This window comes from Mirounga angustirostris, unplaced genomic scaffold (genome assembly GCF_029215605.1).
Source record: "Mirounga angustirostris isolate CCGP_5_RB_7025 unplaced genomic scaffold, mMirAng1.0.hap1 SCAF_10, whole genome shotgun sequence".
NCBI lineage: Eukaryota > Metazoa > Chordata > Mammalia > Carnivora > Phocidae > Mirounga > Mirounga angustirostris.
In genome coordinates this window covers 10,784,983-10,803,637 of record NW_026991718.1, presented here as the reverse complement: position 1 = coordinate 10,803,637, position 18,655 = coordinate 10,784,983, and the positions used below count along the sequence as shown (strand labels likewise).

The following is an 18,655-nucleotide window of genomic DNA, read 5'->3' as shown; positions in this document are numbered from 1 at the left end:
CTGGGCACCGCCATCTGTCTGTCCCCACAGAGCTGGACCCGAGTCTTGCGTCCCCCAGCACCTCAGCTCCCGTGACACCGTGCAGGTGAGGGAATGCTCTTTGCTTTCTGCATTTTCATTATTTTTATTTCGTGGATTTATAAAAGGAGAGCAGGCCATTTCAGTAGAGTTTTGAGATCAGTGGAGATAAATGTGTTTTCAGGCTTCGGACCGGGACCCCCAGAAAGACGACTGCCACCATCGGGCCCGTGGTCCGCGCCGAAGGTGCTCTCCTCTCCCCTTCCTGTGGGCCAGGGCAGCAGGAACCCAGCTGCTTGCTCCTCAACCTCAGGGAGGACTCTGGCGTGACGTGAGCCGGGCGGCCAGCGCCTGGGCGAGGCCCCAGGAGGACTCTTGGTCCAGGGGACAGATGGGACCTCTGAGTGGGCGCCTGAGGGTCAGCGGCCCCCGGCCCCTCATCAGCGACAGGAGCCCCGGAGAGGAAGCTCCGAGGGCCTGGTGGTGGAGCAGGAGGGGCCGGGCTCTGACGGTCACAAGCTGCCACTCAGCCTGGCCCCTGCGTACCTGACGGAACCTGAACCTTGTTGAGCCCCTGCTTGGCTTTGTGCTGAGGAAGCTCATCCTGACAGACACTGAGGACTCAGTTTCTCTTTTTGTCTCTCCTTCTGCTTGCGAGCTAAATTCCACATCTGTCATCGCAGTGGGTCAGTCGTCCCCCCTAGAAGACGCGTTGACGTCCCAGCTCCCAGAACCTGTGAGGAGGACCCTTTTGGAAAGGGGGTCTCTGCAGATGTGAGCAGGCTGAGAAGGAGGTACACGGACCCAGTGACCTCTGCCGCAGGGACGGCACTCAGGGCTCCCGGCCTCGAGCGTGGGGCGGCCACAGGCCGGGGCCCATCGGCCCGGAGGGTCCGCGATGGCTGGCCCACTGCTGGCAGCGACAGCCCGGAGCGCAAGGGGTGCGGGGGCTCTGGAGAGAGAGCGCGAACCTCCTCCCCGTGGCCCTGCGGTGTCCGTGGGCTGGGAGCCCTGAGTGCGGTGCAGGGCAGCCAGCCGGCGCCGGCGCGGTCTTCCCATTTCCTCGAGACGGTGTGGAACTTGCGGCTCCTGCTGCCTCAGCAAACGTGCTGGCGCGAACATCAGGAAAAGGCTTCTGGGTCTCACAGGAGAGGTGTTTCGGAGATGCCGAATCCCAGCGTCAGCAAGGACCGCGTAGGTCCGTGGGTGCAGACGAAGACCTCAGGGCCAGACTGAGGAGGGAGAGCGAGGGCCCAGGAGGGCTGAGATGGGGTGTGCCCGGGACCCCAGGACACAGTGGTGTCCGGCAGAGGCGGGAGCCAAAGAGGACGCAGAGGAGAGTCCGTGAGCCAGCCCGGCGCTCCGTCCCAGGGGGACCCGGCACCTCTGCCCAGGACGGCACCATGCGGACCCCTGGGAGGAGGCGAGCGGGGCGCGGGGGGCACGGCGGGGCGAGGACGCCTCAGGGGCTGCCCCCCGCCCAGAAGTACAGCCTCGGACAGAGCAGGCATCAGAGGCTGGACCACAGGCTAAGTTCTCGTCTTAGGGCAGAGGGAGGGCAGAAATCAGCCAAGTCACAGAAAACACGCGGACTTGTAGAATTTGCATGACACAGTCACATTTTAAAAATTGCTGTATTCCTGGGGCGCCTGGATGGCTCAGTCATTAAGCATCTGCCTTCAGCTCAGGTCATGATCCCAGGGTCCTGGGATGGAGCCCCACGTCCTGCTCCCTGCTCAGCGCGAAGTCTGCTTCTCCCTCTCCTTCTGCCTCCCCCCGCCCCACTCAATCTCTCTCTCGAATAAATAAATAGATATTTTAAAAAATTGCTGTATTCCTGAAAACCTATGATTTGCTTATAAATTGAGGGTGGTGTCTTGCTGATCAGAACTGACGGGATGAGGTCTGCAGTGCAGGACCTCACGCTCTGAGGTCTCGGTGCTGTGTGTGTGTGTGTGCGTGTTCAGTTTCTTCATCTGTTTACTGGAGATAAAAATGAGCTTGTTTGTATTATTAATTGTTTGGCTTGTTCATTGGTCTACCCCATATAATTACAACAGGCTACGTTTCTCGAGGCAGAGACTGTGTAAAACATTTTTATTTCCCTAAAGACCCTAGCACGAAATAACATGCTTGTGGGAGGCATGCCTGTGGCTCTGGAGTCCCTGCCCTGTGCCGCCCTGTGGTGGACCCTCCCTGGGTGAGGAGTGCGTCCAGCACACGATTGCTCCTGTGTCCAGGGAACGCTGCGTACAACGCAGTCCTGGACACGGGGGAGCATCTCCTGCTGCCTCAGGTAGTCGGCGGCCATGTGGCGAGGGGGCCTCCTGCACCGAGAGCCCCTGGCCAACAGCCGGCACAAACACGGAGCCTCAGTCCTGGAGCCTCAAGGACCTGAATTCCTCCAAGACCCCGAATGAGTTTGAGGAGGACGGTGAGCCCCAGGAGGGGACACCTCGGCCAGGCCATGCACGAACAGAGGTAGAAGCCGGGCGTGGTGTGAGCCGCGGTCTTGCGGTACTTTGTGCAGGAGCGTCCACAGCCGCCGGATGCTTGTCGGCCCCCGGGACAGAAAGATGAGGTGCGGGTGTGACATGGGCCCAGGAGGAAAGCTCCTGGGACAGAGACCAGGCCACCAGGCCGGGGTCCCCCCACGTCCCCCAGCAAAGCCTGCACTGCAGGCTCCTGCAGCCTCAGGCCAAGGAGGGTGAGCAGATGCGACCTTCACCTTCCAGCTCTCACGGGGCCTTTGGGGGTTGCAGTTTGAAGCAGATGTTGGATTTCTCCGTCCCAAATGTTTCCCGTCAAATACTGAAACATGGAGATTAAAATACAGGGTCACACGCTGAGGGGCTTTCAGAGGCAGTGGTCAGCACAGGGCTGTGCAGAGGGGACCAGCCCCATAGGGCACGTTTGGACCAGGCCCGTTGGCAGCCACCTGCAAAGGGTGGTGCATTCAGATGTCCTGAAGGCTTTCCCAAGAAGTTAGGGAATTGCTAAGGCCAACTGCCCACGGAAACCGCTCTGAGGATGAGCAGGGACCTGTGGGGCAGTGAGTGCTCAGGACTCAGAGTCCAGTTTCATCCTGGACGCTCTCCTTCTGGGGCTGCGTGATGGAGGAGGGTGTGCGGGCGGCTCTGGTTGAGGGCATGGGCCCCGCAGCCCCACATGCGTCCCCCACAAAGGAGAACTATTTCCTCAGCAAGATCTCGCTGTATCCCCTCTTCCTGGGGAGTTCTAGTCCTGCACAAAGGATGGTCCCTCTGCAGGGAGGAAGCTGCCTGCCAGGCCTCCTCTGGCAACAAGATAAATCTGGGGCCAGCAAACAACCCATGAACAAAGCATGGAGACATCTTCCCGCAGACGGGCCACCTGGTGAGATGACCAAAGGGTGGCCCAAGGGGTGTGGGGGCCTGGCTACCTTCCCAGAAACAGGCGCCCAGCAAATCCCCATCCAGCGTGCTCTCTGGCCCTGGATGCACATCTTCTCCATCCCCTTCTAGCGCAGCGACTCCTTCTGGAGGGGGGCCACCCGAGCCCTCCACCCCTCCTCCTCTGGGAAAGAAATCTAGAAGACCTCTTTTCCTGTGTTGTAAAGGGAAGCATGATGATTCAATCTGCTTTCGTGACGCAGAAAACCACCGCTGGTCTGGGGAGCTCCGGCCACGACCTCCCAGTTTCCTCCGCCTCTTGGAGTCAGCAGCAGAAGCCAGAGGAGAGAGCTCAGAGAGGGTGGAAGGGTGAGGGACCGGGGGCTGCACAGAGTCCAGAGGGAAGATTCCTGAGGCGACAAGGCCCCGGGTTCACCACCGCTTGGATCACAGTTCGTAGAGCCACGGATTCCCCGAAGCTGTGGAATTTGGGTTTGTCATCAGAGGCCTTGAGTACAGAGCACCTGGAAGCTCTTCGGGGGTCCTCTGTGCATCGTGTGGCCTTGGAGGGAGGAGCAAGGTCTCAGCTGTGAGAGGACTCACTGCAGAGGCGGATGTCTCCATGGTGGGCAGAGGGCAGGGCTGTTCCTCTGGCGAGGTCGGCTGGGGAGGGAGAGGTCTGCCCTGCTCTGCTTCCCTGCTGCCTGGAGAAGAGCAGGTGACCCCCCAGGGAGGTCCAAAGGACGCCTAGCAGGCCCGGCTCGGTGCCACCCCAAGTCCCTGTACTGTGAGCGTCCTGGGCTGGGTCTTGCAGGTGGACACAGGTGGTCCGTGTGTGATGCCCGCCGGACAGGCTTTTCTCCTTATGGGCCGTGTGCCCAGGGGAGAGCGTCTTGCCTTCTTGGTGTTGGTTGTCTGATCTAAAATCGGGACCATACAGATCTCAGGGTGCTGTGGTTCAGTGATTGTGTATGTGTTTGTAAAAAACTATGGCTTCTCAACATAGCATAGAGCTTTCCTCTTCTTCTTGGGCCCACAAAGACTCCATCTCCCCCACATCCCAAAGGTGGACTACATCTCCCAGCATCCCCTGGGAAGACTACATCTCCCAGCATCCCTTGCATTTGGTGATGCTGAGCCCTGGGTCTACTCGTGGGGCTGAAGGGAAGCAAGTGGTAGGTGCTCCTCCAGAGAATTGCATGAGTTGATTGATTATAAAATAACTCACGGAGTAAATACTCAGGACGGGGGCTTATTTTTAATGCAATTCTCTTGGCAAGTATCAAGCAAAATAAACATTCGGAAAAAGGCTGTCTCCCCGTTTGTGATGAACTGTAAGGAACCTGAAAATAAAATAAATCAGGTTTTGGGTCTGGGTGGAAAGTTTAAGAGGGTCTAGGCGGGGCCTTTTTGAAAAAACTTCATGTTGGTCAAGCCCAGTGAAAGATAAGACGAGTTCTAAGATTGCTTATTAAGACTTAGTTCTAAGATTATTTATTACTTTTCCGGGGTTAGCATTAGGGACTTCGATTTTGTGGCCCGTTCCTAATCTTACTGGAAGTGCGGTGAGCTGGATGGGAGAGACGTGCTCTGCCCTCACACTCCCACACAGAGAAGCAGGTGCAAGAGCTGAGGACACCGCCTCCCCCCTCGGGCTCCGGGGTCAGGGGGACTCTGGCGGAGCATCCCCCTCTGTCCTGCCCTTCCACCTAATGCCTCTGGTGCCCGGACTGTGGTCTGGAGCCTGCTGCCTTGGGACTTTTCCCACCTGGTGAAGCATTCCCTACTCGGATGAGGCAGGCTCTGCACCGAATGAACACACCCCTCCTTCCTATTTTCACTGATGTGTGGGCGGCATTTCTTAAATGCTGGTATGTGGGGCCCAGGCAAGGTGCTGTGGGTGTGGGGGACCAGGGAATGGTTCCATGGATAGAAACCTTTGCAGCAGAACAGGGCAGACCCTGCCATTACTCGGTGGTGGGGCACGAAGTGCAGGGACCACTGGGCTGGGGAGAGGGAAGTGGGCCTTGTGTCACCGGGTCCGTAAATATGCTGAGGGTTGAGGGGAGGCCGCACAGCTCAGAGGAGGAGGCCTGGAAGGCAGGAGGCAGGCCGCCCAGGTGTGAGTCCTGCTCTGTCACTTACACACTCCCTGCAGTCACGTCACCCGTCTTGCCTGAGTTCTAGTCTTTAACCGGGCAGACGATGGTGCCTATGTCTCTGGGCTCCCACGAAGACTCCGAGGGTTAACACAGGAAGGTGCTTGCAACGCTGCTGGGCACACGGGGAGCCCCACACATGCTGGAGGATGAGGAGGCCTTTTCAGGGCAGAGGGGGAGGTAGAGAGGGAGGTGAGAGGTGCAAAGACGAGGAGGGAATGGCGTTCAGCCGCGGGCTGGGAGTGGGGGACGGTCCCAGAGACGCAGCCAGGTCGAGGGACTGGCAGGGGCAGGCTGGGCTGTGGGGCGCCCCATCAGCCAGCCCCTCCCAGCTCCTGCCCGTCCCTGCCCCCCCACACCCACTTTCAGTGGCCCTCGTGACCCAGTGCCCCGGTGTTTCCCCAGGGCTGCGCCAGGATGTCGCCTGCTTAGCTTTCTCATGTGCCGCTGGCTGTCCCCCAGGCAGCTGCTGGACGGTCACTGGGTCCTGAGGGCCCTCCCCCTGCCCGCCCGCTGCCCACTGACCCCCTCTCCGCAGCAGCGTCTCCTTGGGCCCACCTGCCCTGACCCCTGGCCCAGGCTCTGACCTCCCCCGAGCTCTGCCTGCCCGTCCGCCCGGCTCTTCAGTGTCTTTCTGTCCCCGGCTTTTCCCTTTTTGATAACAGGCCCTTTCTCTCTTCCTGAGGCTGTGCCCCCACCCGAGCCTTTGGGGGATACCGGCCCCTCACCCCGCGTCTCTTCTACCTCCAGCCGCATCCCCGCTCGCCCCTCCGACACCCGCCCTCTGCCCTCTGGCTTCTCCCAGGCCGGTTTGGGTCGCTGGGTCTCCTTGCCTCGCGGTCCCCAACTGGGTTTTCTGGAACCCTCTGCCCAGCCCCCGGGAGGTGCGTGCGGCCACTGGACGGCCCACTGCTGCTACTTTGGGGGACCACGCTCGTTCTGCTCACGGCTGGCCTTCGAAGTGAGGATGGGGAGCAGCCCCGGCAGGGAGACTTGGTCGTTCCCGAAGACTCAACAAGCATCCCTCGGGCCTGGAGGGCATGAGCTATAAAAATGTGCCAAATAATCAGAAAGCAAGGAGCTCTACTTTCCTTATTATCTGAATGTTAGAGACTCATCCCAATAGAAATTTGTCTGATTTATATGAGAAAATATCTGGTTTTGAACGACTTGTTTTTCATCTTAAACACTGCTTTTTTAGGAAGACTCAGGCAATCCTAAAGATAAAATAAGACATTGTCCATGTCCTGTACAGCAGCCCTGCTCAGGACGGACTGGAGACCCGAGAGCGTGGCCCCCAGCCTCGAAGGAACAAAATAAATGAAACGGTTTCACAGCATGTGGGGACGGTGGGCGCGCAGAGCTCCGTGGCTCCGACTGTCCTTGTCCCCACGGCCCCCGCGGCCCCCGTGGCCCCCGCAGCCGTGACCTCCCTGAGGAGGAAACTGGGGGCAGCGGCTCCATGGCCCCAAAGCCCCAGACCTACGCTCCTGCTTCGTCTGCTATTTACATCCTGGCACCGTTAAACACCACCCTTTACCGCCCCAGGAGCTGCCACAGTTTGGGGGAAAGGGGACGAACGGGACATTTCTGTGTCTGTGGAGTCTTTGTTCTGATTCTAAACCTGCTGTTTTCACAGCACAGGGGGAAGAGGAGGAACCCCCCGTCTCAGCACATCAGCGGGGTCTTCCCAGGGCCCCTCCTAACCGAGGCCTTAAGGTTTGGGAGGCTCACGGCCCGTCGCTCCCCACGGCGGGGCCACAGCTTCCAGGAGACAATGTCTGCACCCCTGGCTGGGTTCTCGCCAGGACGACTGTTCTCACACCGCCCAGGAATCACGGTTTGCCTGCCCAACAGCATAAATGAAAACGATAGGATGTGGTTCAGCCTTATAAGGAGGGACATTCGGACACCTGCCACATATGGGGGACACTGCTCAGTGAGGTGAGCCAGACGCAGAAGGACAAACTGCATGATCCCACTCATCGGAGGTCCCTGGAGGACTCCGATTTGTAGAAGCAGAAAGTGGATGGTGGGCGCCAGGCGCTGGAGGGGCGGGGTGGGGGCGAGGGTTTACAGGGACAGGGCATCAGTTTGGGAAGATGGCAAAGTTCTGGAGATGGATGGTGGGGATGCTGCACGACATCGTGAGTGACCTCAATGTCACTGAGCTGTGCACCCCAAAATAGTTAAGGTGGGAAGATGTGTTTTTTACCACAATGGAAGCAAAATGCCGTCGGCTCTGCTCACAGTGCTGTTCATCCCCTTTCCCCACGTGCCCCCTGGCCTGTTTTCCTTCACGCACAGTCAGACCCTACAAAAGATGAGGCTCCATCACCCAACACCTGTGGGCTCAGAGCCCCTGCCTACAGGCACATCGAGGTGGCCGTTCACAGCGTCTGATTCAGCTTTATAGCAGAGAAGGCTTCCGGTCCGTGTAGCTCCACCACCCACGGCAGGAGCTCTGACTTGAACGCCCTCTGACCGCCCTGCAATGCCCCCTCCCAGGCCCTGTGCAGGCTCGTCCAGCAGAGCTGGTGGCCCTCATGCGGGGCAGGTGTCATGGGTCACGTCTGGGGACCTTGTGGCTTCGGCAGGGACCTGGGCCAAAGAGGGAGCCTTCCTGGCCCTGGGGGCAGGCGGCAAACCCCGGGGCTTGGGGCTAGTGTCTGTAGAGCAGGACCGGGGCCGTCCCAGTACGAGCGGTGTGGTGCATGCGAGCACAGAGACAGAAAGGTCGCTGTGCATGCCCGGAGTCGTGAGCCCGCGTGGGGCTGCGTGGGCCCCTCTGTCCGCGGGGGACACCAGGGCCTTGAGCCATTGCTGAGAGGTTAGGTCAGGGAAAGGCATTCATGTTTCCGCTTTAGGCTCCCTGATCCCATCTGAGTTCTCTACCTGAGCAGGAATTTAACAATTAAAAATCAACCTTCCTCTTGAGGAACATTTCAAGGCTCATTCCGTACTCCTGAACCTCCCGTGACTCCCGGTTTGCAAACTGACATTGGTTCGTTCTGTGCTGGACCTGGCTTTACTGCGTTTCTCCTTCCAGCCTGGTTTCCAAGGAGCTGGGGACACCCGCCCGGTTAACCGACTCCATTGGCCTCTGTGATTTGTCTACACCGCCCACCCTAACCCATCCATGGGGACCCACCGAGCGCCCTTTGATTCAACGGACAGGCCTCTTCTGCTAAGATAATCGAACTGCACATATTTCTTCTAAAAGTAAGCGAGTAAAAGTTAATGGGGTGATCGGCTCTTCTGGAAATGTCCTGATGCATTTTTGGCCCAGGCATGCAGCATGAGGCCCCTGTGCCAGATACCATCCTCCTTCCCTGCGTGCGGCCTGCCCGCCATCTTTAGCCCAAAGGATCAAACCTACAGATACTCGCATGTGTGCAGAATTCCAGCCTGTTTCTCCCTGTGGATCCTGATCCAAGACCTGTGAAAGCCTCTGTCCTGACCCAGGATAGGAACGAGATTTGCTTCTTAAACACGCTCAAGGGTTTTCCTCTCTTCGCTGGGGAAGGTCATGAGTTTGGAAGCAGCGTTCCACCTTCTCTTTCTAAATGGGGGTGTCGAGTTGGGCCGTGACGGACACTCCTGGCGGGGCTGCCCGGGCCTGGTGCCAGGACCGAGGGCCACTCACCTCCGGTGTGTGAGGAAGCTGCCGCTGACGTGCCCCGACCCGTCACAGCCCGGCGTGGGACACGACATGCCCTCCGTCTTGACCGACTTCCAGGAGAACTGCGAGCCATTGAGGTACCCGTCCTTCTGCCTCTTGGCGGCCAGGGGGCACCCTGACGCGCTTCGATGGGAGGCGTACTTCCCGGTTATGTGGCCCTGGCCATCACACCCGGGAACGGGACATCTGGGGGGCAGAAGAGACACACTCTGGGGTCTTGGCGCCATATACCTGGCGGACTCTCCAGCAAGGTCAAAATAACCTGGCTCGAAGAAAAACCATCACGCTCTACTCCAGCAAAGACAATGACAGAGGAAAATCTCTGAAAGTACCACCTAGCGGCGAACCGAGGGACCTTCTGTCGTGGGAATGCCTGGTCCGCTGCCGACGGAGGGGGCTGTTTGGGGCAGGATGTCTGCTCTTGGTGAACAATGTTGCACACCAGCAGGGGAAAAAGAATCTGTCCTTGTAGCAAGTGAGGTGCAGGTGTCTGTTTAAAAGACACCACGTTTGGACAGAATCAGTTTTCATGGTAGAAGAATGCAAAGTCAAGGAGAAATTGCAGGATTATTTTTTATGATTTTATAAACCCGTGGTTTTCTCGAGAGCTAGAAAACATTTGTTTGCTTGGCCGTGTTCTCCACAGGCCATCAAACACCTCCAGCCAGAGAGGATTTGAAGCAGGGGAGATAGTATTTAATCAAGTCTCCTGGATAGTGCTGGTATGTGGTACACCATAGGTATATTTTGGGGGAATAAAAGGGGAAAATCGTTGGCGGGAGCTAAAGGTCAATGGTAGGCTAATGCCTGCTTCTGAAACCTCTCGCCACAGAGGGACCAAGGACACACAACCCCAACCGCTTACGGTTATCTCAAAGAAGGTGGGTGTGATTCAGTCGGGGCCCCTCATAAGCCCCAAACTGGTGGGTTTTGCATTTTCTTTTTAATGGCAAAGTTTACATTCTACAAAATTTATAGCACCCATTTACTTGGTTAAGGTTTATTTTAATACTTTTTAATTAATTTTTATCTTGTTTTAATCAAACATTTTTCTCCAAAGACACTGAGATCAACATTTCAGGAAGACAGTGCCAGGTTTATCTTAGGGATTTTTGGGACCTGGGTTCTGGGCATCAGTTTGGGAAGCCCCAGGCACCCATGGCTCTCACGGCCTGCCTGAGAGCAAGGCAGACAGCAGCTACACGATTCTCAAAAGCCAGAATGTTGGCCAATGTTGGCTTTCAGTGTTGGAGCTGATGCCTTCGTAGACATTCGTGGATCTGCCTCTCCCAGTCAGCGAACTGCTTTTCCCACCCTGGGCTAAAGGGAAGCGTCCGGGGTCCGCCCCCCAGGGCTAGAGGGAAGCGTCCGGGGTCCGCCCCCCAGGGCTACAGGGAAGCATCCGGGGTCCAACCCCCACGGCTACAGGGAAGCGTCCGGGGTCCAACCCCCAGGGCTAGAGGGAAGCGTCTCGGGGTCCGGCCCCCAGGGCTAGAGGGAAGCGTCCGGGGTCCAACCCCCAGGGCTAGAGGGAAGCGTCTCGGGGTCCCGTTACTCAGAGCGTCAGATGTGTGGAGAGTCCCTGGCTACACCACCTGCTATTTCGGTGGTGCATTCAGCGGCCGGCAAGGGGGCTCTGGGTGCGGATTCCGGATCTGGCCTTGGGGTGACTGACGTCCCCTCCTCCCCGCTGATCCCGCCGGAAGCCCGCCCCCTCCCTGCCCAGCCTGCACGTGTACCTGATGGGCTCCTGGTCTTCTTTGTCTTCCTTGCTCTGTGCTATCCTGATGCCGCTCTTCTTTGCTCTCGGGCAACCTGAAAGACTAGAGAAGGGACAGGGCTTCAGGAGACATCCGCTCTGCGGGGCCGGCTGGCTTCCTTCCCGCACCGGCTGCTCGGACCCCGCTTTCTGCAGAAGCCGGAGCTTCTCCCCATGAGCACAAACTCTGGGAGGAGGGCCGTTCTGGGGGCAGCCCCTCTGCGTGGAGACAGGCTGGGGTGCCTGGCTGAGAGAGGATGGGCGGCCAGGCGCAGAGAAGGGGCCACTTGGAGCAAGAGAACACGCACTCCCTGGGTCTCTCTTGGTGACCCGTTTTCCCCAGCCCTGCCCTCTGGGGGGAACATGGTATAGACTTCAGTGTGTCTGCAGAAGGTACAGAGGGATTGTCAAAATTTTGGAAATAGAAGCTCACATTTACCTATAGGAAAATTTCCAGCTGGAACAGAAAAAGTACTCACGTATGGATGGGCGTATACATAGCCTGACAATAGGCTATTACATGAGATTATACACAAGAATATATAGAATAGATGGGATTCCTTGCAAAGAACTGAAGAACCAGAAACTAGGCCTTTTACTGAGACGCCCAGGACACGTGGCCTCGGACTCCAGGGAAGACACACAGCAGTGGTGCAGGCGGGGCTCGGGCCACTGTCCCCGCTGGGCCTGGGCTTGCGGTGCGTCCTTCCTGGGTCAGTCCCAGCTCCCTTCCGGGCACGTGGGTTCTCAGGTGGAGGTGCGGCTCCATCCACGGGAGGTCTGTTCCCCAGCACGGCACCCTGTGTCCTCCGCCTTTTTCCTTCTTTGTGAGGCTGCCGGGCTCCTCTGCGGTGAGAAGCAGCACCCGCAGTCAGAGGGGGCGTGCGGGGGGCCTGGGCTCTGGGCTGGGGCTTCGGGCGCCCAGGCCGGCCCCTCCTGTCTCCAACGGCATGTGTTCCTACCCCCTCACGCCTGTCTCCTTCAGCAGGGGCACGGGAAAGACCAGGTATGCCTGCATTCTCTCTCTCCAGCTACCTTCATCCCCCCCCCCGACTCCGTTTTGAGGTAAAACCTAGGGAAGTGGGGGTCCTCTTGCCCCACCTCTGACTGCTCAGCAGCTGCCCTCACCGTGGTCTGGCTTCTCATCTCTGCCTGGAAAAGTGCTCTTGCCCAGGTCACCGTGACCTGAAGCTGGCGGGCGCTCCTGGCCCCGGGGCAGGGGGCCACCTGCAGCCCCTGGGACGCTCCTCCGGCGGCTGGTGCAGCCTCCGCATCTGCGGGTCCGTGTCCTGCCTGCCCTGGGGCCCTGACCGTGCTCACGCTCCTTGTGCCCCTCCCTTCCTTCCTTGCTGCAGCCACGGGCCCAGCGTGTCCTAAGTATCTTCGAAATCGGCCACCTTCTCCCTCCGAGACGCTGCGTTAGACCAGGCCGGCGCTCACGGGCGCTGCACTCAGGCACTCTGTTTAAGACCTTCCAGTGGCTCGCCGCCAAATTCCTCCACGTGCGCACGAGGCTCCCGGGGCCCGGCCCTGCCACCAGTTCTGTCCCCGCTGCCCCCGCCCCCGCTCCGTCCGCCTGCTCGCAGGCACGTCGTCCCAGACGTCTTCCTGGGTGCAGGGGCCCTGCTGACCGCCCGGCCCGGGAGCCCGGGGAGCCCTGTCCCTTGCGTCACGTGTGCCGTGCTTGATGCCGTCCACTTACGTAGCACGTGCGACTAAAGCCACGAGCGCTGAGCTGTGTGCTCGTTCACCTTCGTCCAGGCCATTCGCGCAGCGGGGACTCTGTGCGCCCTCGGCCCCTGCCGGCTGGGCGGGGAGACCTGCTGACCACCCCTGCTGTCCCGGCCGCCACCGCTTTCATTCCCGGCTCCGATCTCCTCCTGCATGAGCCCGTCACCTCCGAGCCACGCTTTCGGATCCGGGAATCCCGGGTGACACTTGTACTCTACATGATGACGTCTCCTGCATAGATGTCCCACGGTTCCATGTCGCTGACACGGGGGGCGCGCGGCGTGTCTGAGTCTGAATCGGAGATCTCATGGATTTTGGAAACACCGCAGACACTTTCAGAACCCCTGCCCTCTGTGGGTGGGGGCAAGGCCGGGGTGGGGTGTGCGGGCGGCGCCTAGGCGGGCGCCTAGGCGGGCGCCTAGGGAGTGCCGTGTGGGGGGCTCGCTGTGGTGGACAGAGAGGCGCTGCGTCCCTGACTCTCTGGCTGAAGAGATGTGCGCCTGTGTGGGGATCGACGGCCGCGCTGAGCAGGCCCAAGGAGTGTCCCTGTTGTGCCTGGGACCCCGGCCCCACCTGGAGAGCCCCTGGTCCCTTCCTTTCGCTGCCGACTCAGGCCCCGGCGACCTGTCTGCATCAGGCAGCCACGGCTTGGGGCGCCCGGCACGTGGACGTGCCCCGGGGAGTCGGGCCTCGACTGGAGGCGATGTGGTTGCTGTGTGGTTTCCTCCATGAGATCAGGGCAAAGATAACAGTCTCATAGCACTGCGAGACTAGAGAGGCAAAGTGCTCAGTAATGCCCATGGCCGGTAGCAGGTGCTCAGCAAACACCGTCCTTGTCATGAGGGGACATCCCGGAACCCTCCATGTGCGGTGGCTCCCTGAGCCTGCAAGGCGGTCCCGGGTGTCCGAGGCCCACGCGGGCTCTTGGAAAGCACAGACGCGGCTCCACGCCGGGGGACACCTCCTGGCCTTGGGGTCTCTCGCCCTGTGTGAGTGATGACGCGTCAGAGGGGTGATGGGCCCTCGGGAGCCCGTGTGGCGGGACCACGCTGGGCAGCGGGGGAAGGGCCGGCTCAAGAGAGGATCCTCGTTGTCGTTGTGGACAAGGGCCGTGGCCCCTGTGCCGTGGTCAGACACTAAGGGACCAGCAACTGTTCACGTTTTGACGCTGGAAGTTCTGGCCACGTGAGCACTCAGACATTTCTTTTCAAGGCAAATTAAAATAAAGGGTAGCATAGAATGGGCTTGAGTTTTTATACTTAATTGGAGTTTTTAGTTGAATTGAATTTACTCTAAGGCAGCGATGTTGCTCTGGCAGGTAACTGCAGGTGGTAACACTCAATCTCTGCATCGCACACAGCGGCGGGCTCTGCCCGGCCCGGTCAGCGGGCTCAGCGCCACAAGGCTGCTCCCGTCCCTGGGGGTGGTCCCGGCGAGCACTTGGTGACGTCTGGAGACTTCTTGGGTTGCCACGAGTGGCGGAGATGGTGCTGCTGGGTCTGCTGGGTCGAGCCCGGAGGCTGCTCGACGCCCCACAGCAAAGCACCGTCCGACCCCGAGTGTCGGCAGCACCCAGGTGGACAGCCCTGGCGGAGAGGAGGAGCGTGAAGAATCCTCCCGTGACCCCACGATTCAGTTCTCCCCGTGGGCACTCCGAGTCTGTGCGTGCCCCAGCCTGGAGCTGCCGAAACCTGCTTGCACCGTGAGCACAGAAGTGCGAGGCTCTCAGGAGGATCCCTGTGAGGAAGCAACCCGCCGTGGGAGCTGTGTCCCTCGTCCAAACCGTGCTAGCAGCCAGTGAGCGCCCCCTGCTCTGACCACGGCGACCGGGCCACACGGGCGGCCACATGCTCCACACCATCCACCGATCCACTCAGTGGGGTCGGCTGGCAAACACCCTCCCTCTGGTGGGCAGCCCACGACCAACACTCTCTCTGAGGGGCCTCTCCTCTCCCCGCCTCCCTCCCTCTCTCTCTCTCCCCCCCTCCCTCTCTCTCTCTCCCCCCCCCCCCCCCTCTCTCCTTGTCTCTCTCTTCCCTTCCTCTTCTTTATTCTTCTTGTGGGAGATACATTTGAAGCGCAAATGCTCATCGACTTTAGGAACGTCCACTTTATCATCTGAAATTCAGACTGACAAGGCAACAGCATCGTATAACTTAGTGTCCATATTTTCTGGGTGCAGCACTGTTTTCCATTGTTGGATGGGTCCTCGTTCATGAACGTCTTTGTCTTTACCTTGGCCCTGGCTCGTTGCCACTAACGGAACAGGACATGAAACTGGGGCACCTGGCCACAGGTCTGGATCCACTTTTGTGAAGACAACGTATCCAAAGCTTCTTTCAACTCACTTCTGATGTATGGCCTGGCATACATGACAGGATCTCTATGCTGCGTTTCAGACACTCCCTCCTCCTCGGGAGCCCCAGGGCCTGCGATGAGTTCCGTAGAGCGCGTCTCCGTGTCTTCAGCTCTGCTCCTCGCTTAGAATGGCTGGACAGCCGGCAGCTCACATCTTCCTGTTTAAGAGGCCAACTCCCAGTGGTGCTGGAACGCTTGCCTCTCAGTGACTGTCCCAGGGACCTTATAATATGCCTGCGATGGGTGTTTTCCCGGCACTCTTCCGATTTGGAAAGGCTGCTGCTGGCTGAACTGAGAAACGTTCTTGCAGGTGAGCCCGGTGCGTGCCAGGGGGTGCGCTTGCTGTCCAAGGAAGGACCCCGAGGACGGCGCTGCTCTGCGGTCCAAGTCTGTAGACCGTATGTAGCTGTGGGCCAAACTGAGCATGCGCGGAGCCGGCCGATGCCCGGGGGGTAAGGGGTGAGGGAGGAAGAGAACAGGCATCTTGCTTACCTCCGGTGAGAAGCGTAGTTCCCGGTGATGTGCCCAGAGCCATCACAGCCAGGGGTGGGGCACCTACAATTAAAAATGCAGAACGGGCAATTGACTTGAGAGAAAGAAAGTCCCCTGAACAATTAACCCCCTTCTCTATCCAGAAAGCAAACTCCTGAATGCTTCACCTCCCTACTTGAAAGAGACAGATGGAGCCGGAAGCTTCCTGGCTGGGAACAGGGACCTGTGTCCACTGACCACACCACCAGATACCAACCTTGGCTACCTTCTTCCTTCCAAGCACAACGGCACTTTCCAGAAGGACCACGGATGTCAGTACCTGCCTCGGTGGCAACAAGCCCTGGAGCATCCTGGTCCCGATGCTGTTTACGCCAGTCTGTTCCCTCCAAATAGTTCAGGTCACCCTCCCTTCTTGTTACTTTGGTTTCAGTGGGACTCAGCTTCAGCAGCCACGTGCGAAGCAAGATTTGTACATGGAGGGGTGTGCACAGAGGCCTGAGAGACTGCTCTTGGTCTACACTGGGAATAGCAGCGTTATAACGGGCTCCCGGGAAACGGACTCTTGGCAAGGCGGGCTGACTGGCTGCCCCGAGCCCCGTGATGGCAGCAGCCTGGAGCGGGGCGCTGGGGTTCGCTGGGCAATCAGGTAGGTTTGAGTTGCCTTGAAGCCTTTTTAGCTGACCCGAGTGGAGGCCAGGTGTCTCGATCAACCAGGTATGGCGAGTACCTCTCGATACCCGCACTACACCTGTTTGAGCCGAGCGAGGCCACGTCCCCTGGGTTCTTAACTACCACACTGCCATTGCCCGAATGGGACAGAATGTGCTTTAAAAAGTTTTATAATTAATGCCCTTCATACAGCTTCCTAAATGAGCCGTCTCAAGAACAATCAGGTGGCACTACAGAGACATTTCAGTTCATGCTATTTTAGTTTTCTTGTACCCACCAGGAATGTAAAAATTAAGGACAAAAATTAAGAAAAAGTTCTTTTTTCCATAAACTTTGTATATTTAAAAAACAACAACAGCAAAAAGCAAAAAACAAAACAACACAAACCCCACCAAGGATGACGGGACTTAGTAAGCAGCAGTGACACGTGGATCGTGTCCTGTGTCCCCGCCCCCACGCAGGGAGCCCCGAGGTCCTGGCAAGGACAAAAATCATACGTTTCGCATAGTTAATAAATGTCTACTGCTTCTGAGGAGTTTCAGTTTGCTTTGCACTCGGAGAGTCCCGGTGGAAACTGGATGCTGAGCCGGGGCTGGGGAACACTCGCTCCCCTGCGCCCTGCGGGTCCCTCGGCATTGCACAGGGATGGGACTGGGGGCGTCCCGTGCCGACACTCGCGTGCGCAAACAGTGTTCGGTATTCAGACACTGTCTACACCTCCTTCAGTCCTCAGAAAGGGACCAGAGCCCTAGCTCTCGAGGAACGGAGCTTGGTGTCTGCTGCATCCTATTTTTTTTTTTTAAGATTTTATTTATTTATTTGAGAGAGAGAGAATGAGAGAGAGAGAGAGAGCCTGAGGGGGGGAGGGTCAGAGGGAGAAGCAGACCCCCCGCTGAGCAGGGAGCCCGATGCGGGACTCGATCCCGGGACTCCAGGATCACGACCTGAGCCGAAGGCAGTCGCTTAACCAACTGAGCCACCCAGGCGCCCTCTGCTGCATCATATTGAAGGTTAGTTCAGTTTACAGCCCACTGCGAGGGCACAGAGGCAAGCGGGGAGGCGAACATCACTGGTGTGCGCACTTGGAACAGGGATTTTTAAAACAGGCATTTGAGGCAGAACAATGGGGCGTTTAAAGTGGAATCTATGTATCAAGAACAGCAACAACCCAAAATCGGATTGTTGACCTGATTTTAAAGCAACAGCTGGTTATGTACAATTAAAGTTTGATCACAAGACTCCTCTGCTGATTGCTAAGTAATTACTTTCTAAATAATAAGGGGGGTGACTCGACCTCGCTGGCTGACCTCCCACAGGGCACCTCATGCGGGTAGAGCCCCTGCCCAGAGCGCTCGCAGAGGGAGGACGATCTGAGAGCAATGAGAATCGTTCCGTCTAAGAGAAGCTCATCTTCATGCAACTTTGTTTGGAAAATGTATCAAGAAACAGAAATGTTTCCCACTAGCCAATAATATACACTTGGCCTTGCTTTTTGCTTTAGAAAAAAAAAAAATCCCCAAACTCTTCCTAATTTAAGCACTCAGTGCAAATTTATTTAAAATTTATTCATTTTAACACGAGTAGAAATTTTTCAATATGCCTTTTTTTGGTGAGGGCTGTAGGAGGTTGACATATTCTGTTCAGATTTAAAGTGAGGCATTATAACCAAACTAATGCAAATGAAAATCAGATTTGACTAATTATAAAAAAAAGAGAGAGAAAGATTTTCAGAGTAGATTTTGTGTGTTTAAGCCATTTACAAAGGCAATAAAAAAAAAAAAAAAGAGGCGTTTAAAATGTCCTCTATCACCATGCAAACAACAAACAAAATATTGATCTGGCCCATTTTCAGAGCTTCCACTGTGTTGGGAAAGAAAAAAGATTTCCAGAAAGAGTTCTTGCTTTCTTAAAAGGTTTGCTCTTCTTGTCAAGACTTCAAGTCAGGCAGATGGGGTGGAGTCCCAGGCCTGCAGCCTGCGGGCTGCGTGACCTGAGTCTGCTCCTCGCCGGCCACACCCCTGCACAGCTGCTCCCGGGCCTGCCATGAGTTCTTTCCCGGGGAGGCTCTCCTGCCTTCACCCCCTTCGACTGCTCAAGCCCAGCGCTGTAGCCCAGGGCCGGGGCTTGGGATGCCTGCTCAGAGGAGCCCACGGCCTTTCTTTGTTGCCTTCCCCTGACACAGCCCAGCCGCTCCCGGTTTTGTCAGGGCTGGTAATTCGGCTCTTTCATCTTTAGGTGGTGCTTCTGGACCACATAAGGCAGCCCAGAACGGTTTCTTTTCTTCTATCAGCTCTACGTAGTCATTTTTCTGTTGCTGTTCAAGACTTTAAGGCTTTTTTAAATTCTTAGATTTACATACAGATTTCCTAGCTTTAAGAAATCTCAACCCTCAAAAATAAAATTTTCTGAAGTCGGT

The 18,655-nt window shown here is 57.5% G+C and overlaps 1 protein-coding gene across 1 annotated transcript in view; it reads right to left on the bottom strand.

The window, feature by feature from the left end:
- MYT1L (myelin transcription factor 1 like) overlaps positions 1-18,655 on the bottom strand; it is a 161,520-nt gene that overhangs the window by 25,848 nt on the left and 117,017 nt on the right. The window contains exons 16-18 of the mRNA XM_045884010.3: positions 15,571-15,633; positions 10,970-11,053; positions 9,195-9,416 (exon numbers count right to left, since the gene is read on the bottom strand). Coding sequence (XP_045739966.1) covers positions 9,195-9,416; positions 10,970-11,053; positions 15,571-15,633 — 369 coding nt within the window. The remainder of the gene's footprint in view (positions 1-9,194; positions 9,417-10,969; positions 11,054-15,570; positions 15,634-18,655) is intronic.